The following is a 10,147-nucleotide window of genomic DNA, read 5'->3' as shown; positions in this document are numbered from 1 at the left end:
CTGGCCTCAGGGACCGGTTTCGTGGAAGACAATTTTTCCACAGACCCTGGGGGGGATGGTTTTGGGATGATTCAAGCACATTACATTTATTGTGCACTGTATTTCTATTATTAATACATTGTAATACATGAAATAATTATACAACTCACCATAATGCAGAATCAGTGGGAGCCCTGAGCTTGTTTTCATTTGTCACTCACTGATAGGGTTTTGATATGAGTCTGCAAGCAGTTGATTTATTATGGTCTCTCTGCAGTCAGATCTGTCTGCTAATGATAATCTGTATTGGCAGCCACTCCCCAGCGCTAGTTTCTCTGCCTCAGCTCCACCTCAGATCATCAGGCATTAGATTCTCATAAGGAGCACGCAGACTAGATCCCTCACATGTGCAGTTCACATTAGGGTTTGTGCTCCTATGAGAATCTAATGCTGCCACACTAGATTCTGACAGGAGGCGGAGCTCAGGAGGTAATGTGAGTGATGGGGAGTGGCTGGAAATACAGATGAAGCTTCGCTCGCTGGCCCGCTCCTCACCTCCTGCTGTGTGGCCTGGTTCCCAACAGGCCATGGACCTGTACTGGTCCATGGCCTGGGGGTTGGGGACCCGTGCTCTGTTCAATAAAATTAAAGGGTTATCATATTTTATATGCTCAAGATGTGTTCCTGGGCAATAATGTATTTCCATCAATATAACAAATTAGTAAATTGATTATTTAAAATAGTAAATTGAACTAAGGAACTAATTTCTTTGGTCTGATGAATTTCTGAAGTCTAATAATTTCAGGTTTGTACTACAATCACCTTTAAAGTATCATAAGCCCCACACTGAATTCAAATTAGAAAAACATCTAGGAAGATAATTTGGTATGCATTTATGGAATCCTCAGTGGCTTGCCCATGCCTGTTACATATAGCTAAACTAGGTAACATTATCTAGTGAGCAAGGCCCTATACCAGCAATGTGTAGGCTGTGGAGAATTTACAAATATGTGTGGATGTCCAGTTGTTAAGGTACTAAGAGCTAGGCTACTGGAGCCAAACACAACACATACCCAATATATTATCTTTTAAAACACTCTGGATATAACCCACTGACCCCATACCGCCTAATATTCTTTAGCCTAATGGGTGACTATTTTGAGACTCAGGCTTTACACATGACAGGGATAGAAGTAATCCCACTGGTGATCAGACTTTATATTTCTTTACATAAACTGCTGCCAAGTCAACAAAATCCCATTTTAAAAGATGCTGTTAATGAAAAATTTTACTAGGATTAATCCCAAATTTATCTGTTAGGTGAAGATTTCTACATGACAGGCTCCTTAACCATGTCCTAAACACTTGTAGAACAAAATATTTAGCTATCTTCAGTTTGTTATAATTGGTTCTGACTGAATCAAAACATATAAACATATCCCCTTCTTAAAATAGGTAGTGTAGCCCAGATTTGTAAATTTATCCTCATTTTAAAACTAGAAATGCACTATAGTTAGTATAATTAAGACAATGGCTATCAGGAAGCTTGTCATTCGTATATCAAGCAATATATTTTACATTCGGCAAACTTAATTTTTATCAAATGTCCTTTAATTTCATAGACAACAATATGATACATATTGTATAAGAAGCACACAATAGTTTTGCAGTACAATTTCAAAGTGTATACAAATTGGAATACAGAGGTTAAACACTGGTGTGCTGACAGTATTTTTGAACTCTGGATAAACTGCATACAAAACTTACAATTCAAATATTAGCCAATCTGGAAACTTTACTTCCTATAATATAAAAATGATACTTTGAGATGCAAAATATTTTTTACTAACAAACTATATAAACATTTAAAATAATCATTAAAAACTCAACTTTAGAATTTATAAAGATTAGCTATAAAAATATATTGGCAGTCACATTTCTTATAAATGTACCATTCACTACATTACAAAATAGTCTCTCACATAAAATTGCCTTAGTAACTGTACTATTTTAGAATCTGATAAACCTCACATTAAACCAATGATAAAATCCTCTTGGAAAACTTTGGTATGCATCTTCAGAAGGTTTTTAAAATACTCTAACATCTCAAGGGCCTGTAAACATTCCATTCTATTAAAGCACAACAGAATAAGTAATGTATATTTAACTGCATACAGAATATAGAATCAAAAAACAATTTATTAAATATTTGTAGAAAATCACCATTCCCAGAGTAACCAAAAAACAAACCATTTAAAAGTATCAAGCTTTTAAACAATTCTCTTTCCATTCTGATAAAAAAATGTTACAAAAATCACCACACTCCATTCATGTACCTTAGATGCCTTTTAGGACAAGGCCTCAAAAATAGTTAACCCAGTCTCAAAAATCCTCTCAAGTCCAATAAACAAACTTTTAAAAACCCATTTAAGACCTGATGATAGAGCAAGTATACATAATCAGAACACATAGTTTATATATTTAGTTGTATATTAGCTTTTTTCTATTTGTAATTTAGAATTTATTGGCAGAAGTTGCACACACACACAATTGAAAATGGTAAATTTTAGGAAATGGTAAGAAATGCAAACCTATAGGGTAAATTGATTTATTTTTAAAAATCTGATTTATCAAATTTCATCTTATCTGCCATTTTTGGAATATGACAACTATTGTTATTTAGAAAATTTGAATTTGTGAAAGTTCATTTCTTGTTTCTTGAGTATGTTTAATTTTTACAGAGCTTCCAGTTGTGCCAGTAACCTCCTTGAGGTCTTTTTCCACTTTATCCTCTGTCACCAGATCTCTTGCATAAGATATTTATCTTTGAGTTGCAAAAGCCTAAATAAAAGCTTCATTTTTGACCTTTTAATTCATAAAACTCCACTAAAAAAGAAAAGAAATTCCGTCTAATTTTTAGGCAAGTCCACAAAATATGTTCTTTCTTAAGCATCAAACACTTTTATTAGAATAAAGATCCTTCAAAGTTTTCAGCTCTTCTATTAGAGTTTTATTTTGATTTTCCAGGACTGCAACTCGATTTTCCAGACATTTCACATATTCTTTCTTCTTTCTGCGACATTCTCGAGCAGCTTCTCTAAATGTAAGCATTAAAAAAACCAATGTTAGAAAAAAGTTCACATTCCTTAAATGGTAAATGCACTTCAGTAATCTTCCCTGGTCATCATTTTTTCCTCATTAAAAAAAATTAAGGTATAATCTATATACAGTGAAAAACACAATGATCTTCAGTGTAGAATTCAATCAGTTTTGGCAAATGCATATACCTGTATAACCCACCCACTCATCAAGACATACATTTTTATTGCCCCAGAAAGTTCCCTCATGCCCGTTCATCTCCCCAAGCAACTACTGTTTTGATTTTTATCACCATAGATGAAATTTTTCCTATTCTAGAACTTCAGATACCAGAGTCATACAGAATGTACTCTTGTGTCTCATCTCCTTTCACTCAGTATATTTTTGAGGTTTATCTGTGTTACTGTGCAGTGGTTTGTTCCTTTATATTGTTGGGCATATTCCACTGTATGAATATCATTACAATTTGTTGATCCATTCTCTTGGGCTGTTTTCTAGTTTTGGCTGCTATGCATGTTCTTATGCCAGTCTCTTTGTGAACATATGTCCCATTTCTCTTGGATAAATACCAAGAAATGAAATTTATGGGTCCTCTTATTCACTTTTGGCACATAGGCTCTCTAATTTTTATTTATTGAGTTTTAATTACAGACAGTGCTTTCATTCTCAGTTTTGTACATGTCCTGTTAGAATATTTCTATGGATTTACATTCAAGTTTTACATACATATAGAAGTAAAAAGTATTATTTTGAGTATTTTTTATACTATGGACTGTAGATATTATCTGCAACTTGCTTTTTTTACACATACTATTTTAATGATGTTTCTATTGATATACTGGTACACAGTTCTTTGCCATGTGGACATTTCATTGTTAATTAATTTTCACTTCCCTAACTACTAGTGTGATTGAGCATATTCTCAAAAATTTAACGGTCTTTCAGATCTGCTCTTACATAATTTGCCTGTTCATACCCTTTTCCATTCATACATTTTGCCCATTTTACAATTAGAAATTATTTGAAAGATGAACAACCTAAGAACTCTCAGTGCATTATACACAGTAACCCTTTATCTGTTTCTACATTATTTTCTAATCTACCACTTGATTTCTGATATTTTTATTTCTTAATGCAATAAATGCTCTTTTTTAAACTCTTTCTTGGCTTAGATTAAAATGTGATACACTATGTATTTCTCTCTAAATTTTATCTTAAAGATTTTATTGCTTAATTTTCACAGTTAAGTCTTTAATCCATCTGCAATTACTTCTGTATATGGTATAAAATAGGAGTCCAATTTAATTTTCCTCCAGATGTGGAGTTGTGTCAGTATCATTTCAAAAATATATTCAACATTTTTTCAGTTGGGTTGTACTTCTGATTAATTCAGAAGATCTTTATATTTTTTCAAACAAATCTGTTTGGTTTTGGTTAGATATGTTGCAAATATCTTCTATAGGTTTGAAGCTTATATTTTCATTCACTTTATCTTTTGATGAAAAGAAGTTACTCATTTTAATGAGGATTCATCAATTTTTCATGTTAATTATTTTGTGTTTATGTGTGTTGTTTTAAGGAATCTTCCTTATACTTGAAACCATGAGATTATACATTTTCATCTAAAAGTTTTTAAAATTTCATCTTTCATTCATTTAGTATGATTTTTGTGTATGGTGTGAGGAAGAAATCCAATATATTTTTTCACATATAACTAACTATCTTAGCACCATTTATTTGGAGTCCCTCCTTCCCCCAGTAATCTGCCCTACCAGGGTTTCATGTATTCACAGATCTGTTTCTGAGCTCCCTACTCTATTTCACTGGTGATTTTGTTTATCTCAATGCCAATATAACATGATTTGAATTACCACAGCTTTAAACAAAACTTGATATCTCCTCACCTTATTCTTGTCTGGAATATTTTGGCTGCTCTTGGCCCTTTACTCTTCTACAAATTTTAGTATCAACTTGTCAATTTCTTCAAACAACCTGTTTGGGTTTTGATTGGAACTGCATTGAATCTATGGATCAATTGGGGGGAAAAATAGTCATCTTTATAATACTGAGTTTCCATATCTATGGACATAGTATATTTCTCCATTTATTTAGATCTTCCTTAATGTCTTTCAAAAACATTTTACAATGTTTGTTTTCTGTAAATGTCCTGGACAGCTTTTGTTAGATTTATTCTCACATATTTTATTTATTGATAATATAAATGATATCTTTTAAATAATTATTTACCAAACTCTTTATTGATGATGTGAAGAAATACAGTTGATTTTTTTTTTTTTGCGGTATGCGGGCCTCTCACTGTTGTGGCCTCTCCTGCCGCGGAGCACAGGCTCCGGACGCGCAGGCTCAGCAGCCATGGCTCACGGGCCCAGCCGCTCCGCAGCATGTGGGATCTTCCCAGACCGGGGCATGAACCCGCGTCCCCTGCATCGGCAGGCAGACTCTCAACCACTGCACCACCAGGGAAGCCCTACAGTTGATTTTTGAAAACTGATTTTGTATCTAGTAAACTCATTACTTACAATAATTTTTCTCTAAGTCCATTTGGTTTTTTTTTTAAATCAAGCAATCGTATAAAAGATAGTAATAGTTTCTCTATTTTTTTCATTTAAATCCTTGTAATTTCCCCTCCCTTTTCCTGTTTTACTAAACTGGCAAGGGCTTCTGGTACAAATGTTGAAAAGAACTGGTTCTTTTTCAATTTCATATAGTTTGCAGATAGATCTTCCTGGATATTCTAAGCAGATGAATATATCTTTGCTAATAATAATAGTTTTATTTTTCCTCTCCAATTTTTATCATTTTTATAGTCTCTTGAGCTTTGATGATTTACAATGACATCCTTTTTTTAAAATACAAAAGACATACTTCTTTCCCTCTCTCCACTAGATTACTAAGACTTCACAAAACTTATTCTGTCGTCTGCTCTTTCTGCTGACTCTTGCTCCTGAAAGGCAGTGTGGGATTCCCTAAGACTTTGGACTCTAAAACTTGGACCCATGAATTTAAACCCTACCTCTATCAGTTACTAAGCAGTGTAACCTTGGTCAAGTAACAACTTCTCTAGGCCTCAGTTTCCTCATCTCAAAAAAATGGAAATAATTTTTTGTGACAGTTGCCTAAGGGGTTGGCACATATAATGGAGGCCTAATTCCTTGGGTAGTCTGATTTTTCAACTTATATTTGTTAGAACTCAATGTATGGGAATTCATTAGACCCTGTGTTGAAGTTGCTTTCTCCAATTGGGGGCACTAACGTTTTAAATTACAATTCTCAGCTTATGGATGTAGTACTTCTTGGGTCTTGACCTCGTGAAAAATAATCTGTGATCCAGTTCTCCAGCCTGCAGAGGCCCCAGGCTCTGTCCTGAGTCCCCTCTGCATACCAAAGCTATACCAATTACAAAGATCTGAATTTATCCCTAGGATATACAGGGGCTGCTTAAGTGCTTATTTAACATCATGGTCCTGGGCTTCTGGTTCGCATATCTAACCTCAATAGATTTCTCTTACTTTCTGCATGCTCATCCAGTCATTTAAAAGGATGGTTTTTATATTTCATCAAGCTTTTATTATGTAGCTGAGGTTACATTGTCAGAAAGAGAAGTCACACTCTAGTAATTTTTAACAAGCCTTTTGGGTTTCCTAGGTACACAATCATATCATCAGCAACAAGATACAATTCTTTTCTAATAATTTACATAACTTACTTCATTTACTTGTATTTGTTGGAACCTCCAAAACAACAGATGGTCCCTGCCTTGTTACCAAGTCATTTACAGTGATGCTTCCTCTTGTTTTTAGTAAAGAAACATTTTATCTTGAAGTAATGAAATGTATCCATCTGGTCCTTTTATGGTAATTTTTATTGCTCTAGAAAATTATCCTTTATTCTAATTTTCTAACTTACTGGAGAGGACCTGAAAATAGAACCTTATTATAATTTTAAAAATTTGTTGTATCTGTGGCTATTTACCCTTTTTTGTTTCTAATATAGTTTACTGGTGTCTTTTCTTTTCCCTTGAACACACTGCAGAAGGCTACCCATCATATTCTTTTTCTCAAAGAACTAGTGATTTTTAATGCCTGATGTATATGTAGTGCATATAGCAATGTTTAAAATACATTCAAAACAAACAAATGTTTCTGGGGGTTAAATGACTACTATATTTCATGATCAAAATTCATTTTTAAGAGCAATTCTGTATCCAGAAATATATTAGGTATTATGCAGAATCCTACTAATTCTTGCCTATTCTTACTCTGGTCAACAGCAAGCAGCAAATTATTATTTTCACTTAACTTTGTCATCTGAATAAGAACAAAATATATTGTTTGAAAAGTTTTGCTTAACAGTGCTATTCAAAGGACACAATAAAAATGGAAGAACTCTAGGTCATATATTAAATAAAGAAACTATGCAAAGGGACTCACTGATCCATTAGACATAATCTAAAACTCTTAAAATAATGTTGATATAATCCCCTCTCCTTGTTTCTAATATACAATCTCAGTTAATATCTGGTTATATTTTGAGATTTATAAAAACATTACCCATTCTGATAGTATAATTTTACTACCTACCTATTTTTCATCAACCTTATTTCTCTTTTCAGTTGGGGGTCATCTGTCTTAGTTGTCTGAGATGTAAGGGTTACGGGAGATGTCATCACCACGGTTTGTGGTAGCGAAGTAGCTGAAGGTGTGGTACGGATCTGATATGTCTGCATATCTCCTGATGCAGCTGTGTGGTCAAAAGAATGAGTTAATTTATAAGTGTCTTTGAAAGTACTTTGTGATGCTTTCCATAGATAGTTAAGCAAACTTACTTTGTACAACCACCTGGTTGCTGGGCACAAGTATTTGCTGTCCATCAGAGGTCTGTGCATACTGGAGAATTGTTGTACCTTGTTGAGTACTGCCTGAATTTGTCATGGTTAATGTCTGAAGCCCCTGTACTCCATCTGTGCCTGGACTGGCCAGCTGTAAGGCTCCATTTGGGGCAATGGCAACTTAAACCAAAGAGAGAACATAGCTAATATAAGGCTGTACAACACACTAATGACAAAGGATTGGCAAAAAAAAAAATTTGCTATTTATTAAAACAGGTTTAAATGCAATTCCACTTGATAACTGTTGACTACTTTGGGTGAGCTATATGTAAAACAAATAAAACGGCATTTCTTCAGAAAATTTTGTATTTCAGATGCACTAATCTTAAATTTAGTCTCAGACTGTACAATAACTGATTGGTCAGAACCCATTTGGGGCTCTATAGAGCATTCTATGCTAATTGTTAATGTTGTCACAGCAATTTTGGGCCATTAGAAGAGGCTACCACCGATGACAAACTTTTAAAGGAAAAATAAGTAGTAGGCAATATTAACATAGTTTGTAATTTTTATTTAAAAGCATTAAAAAGATTGTATTTTAAAATATTTTTGAATAGGTAAGTGTGCCTATGGAAGAAAATTCAAAAAGGATAAAAGGTTACATAAAGAAAAAGTAAATCCTCATACTATTTCTTAGCTCCACTCTCTAGTGGTGACCACTGTTTCTGATTACCCTTATCCTTTCCCTACTACCACACAACAAATATTCCCATATACTTTAATTTATAAAATGACTTTAGAAGTAAAGACATTAAAATTTTTTAGGGGCTTCCCTGGTGGCGCAGTGGTTGAGAGTCCGCCTGCCAATGCAGGGGACACGGGTTCGTGCCCCGATCCGGGAAGATCCCACATGCCGCGGAGCGGCTGGGCCCGTGAGCCATGGCCGCTGAGCCTGCGCGTCCGGAGCCTGTGCTCCGCAACGGGAGAGGCCACAGCAGTGAGAGGCCCGTGTACCGCAAAAAAATATATATATATTTTTTAGATTCAGAGATTTCTTTTAAACTTATACTAGGAATTACTTTCAATCTCCTTCCCTGCAACACACATTACATACATATATAAATATGTATATAAAAAGTCCCATTATCCCTATTTATTCCACTGTCCACTCCCCACCCCCCTCCTGAGGTAAACATTATTTTGGTGCACAACCTTCCTAATCTTTTCCTATGCTCACACAGATTGATATATAAATATCAAAATAGGTTTATTTACACACATTATAGATACACATCTTTTGATGTTAAATATATATGTTAATACAGAATATTTTCGTTTTTGCAACCTATCTTCCTGTACTTGCTTAACATGTGTATTTACCTGGTTGAATTTACTTCTTTGAAGAACTCAACTGTACTGTTCAATACAGTAGCCATGAGCCATGCGTGGCTATTTAAATTAACTAAAATTAAAAATGCAGTTCCTCAGTCTCACCAGCCACACGTCACGTGCTCAGTATTCACATAGTTTAGCAGCTACTGTACTAGACAATGCAAATACAGAACATTTGCATCGTCAAGTTCTACTGGATCATGCTGCCCTAAATATGACTTGTACTGTACTTACTTCAGTTGTAACATATGAAATATTAGCCCAAGTTTCTTTGTAGTTTTCATAATTCTAATTTTTAATGGGTTTAGAATAATAAACCATTTAATATATCATAACTTTTAACTTGCTAATATGCTGCCTTAAAAAATTTTTTTGGAAATAGCAATACATGTATATGATTAAAAAAAAAAATTCAGTTTTGTTTAAAATGAAAAGTGAACCTCCCAATTGCCTCTGCTCTCTGCTCCTAAGTTTCCTTCCTTGCAACCGCTATTCCCAGTTTCTTATGTGTCCTCACAGAAATATTCTACATATATTCTTAAAATCATAACACATTTTAATGAAAGCCTACATGCGCCAGGCCCTGTATGCCAGGGTTACAGTTGTGAACTTACATTCCTTGAGAACAGATCATAAATAAGCTAATCTATAATTATATACATTCTATAATTAAGCTACTATATTTTATGGCATTTATACGTAATTATAAAAAGTGAGGATGTAAGGCATGTGAGGATCTGGTGAAGAACGCGCAGGTAGTAGGGATGACACCTCCAAAGATCCTGAGGTAGAAACAAGCTTCATGTGTTAAGGAACAGCAAGAAAGTC

At 34.2% G+C, this 10,147-nt stretch overlaps 1 protein-coding gene across 5 annotated transcripts in view; it reads right to left on the bottom strand.

The window, feature by feature from the left end:
- Nucleotides 1-1,528: 1,528 nt before the first annotated feature.
- Nucleotides 1,529-10,147, bottom strand: part of ATF1 (activating transcription factor 1) — a 53,716-nt gene continuing 45,097 nt past the window's right edge. For 3 of the 5 annotated variants that reach the window (XM_029205101.1, XM_029205102.1, XM_029205104.1), the window contains 3 exons: nt 7,925-8,107; nt 7,680-7,839; nt 1,529-3,076 (listed from right to left, as the gene is read on the bottom strand). In XM_029205101.1, the coding sequence (XP_029060934.1) occupies nt 2,932-3,076; nt 7,680-7,839; nt 7,925-8,107 (488 nt within the window). In that variant the 3' untranslated portion in view covers nt 1,529-2,931. Of the gene's footprint in view, nt 3,077-4,982; nt 5,103-7,679; nt 7,840-7,924; nt 8,108-10,147 lie in introns of all 5 variants that reach the window. The other 2 variants (XR_003791083.1, XM_029205103.1) reach the window with 2 other exon arrangements.

Source organism: Monodon monoceros, unplaced genomic scaffold (assembly GCF_005190385.1).
Source record: "Monodon monoceros isolate NGI ecotype Baffin Bay Population unplaced genomic scaffold, NGI_Narwhal_1 Super_Scaffold_6, whole genome shotgun sequence".
Classification (NCBI taxonomy): domain Eukaryota; kingdom Metazoa; phylum Chordata; class Mammalia; order Artiodactyla; family Monodontidae; genus Monodon; species Monodon monoceros.
Note: the sequence above shows the minus strand (reverse complement) of the source record. Positions and strands in the feature narration are given on the sequence as shown.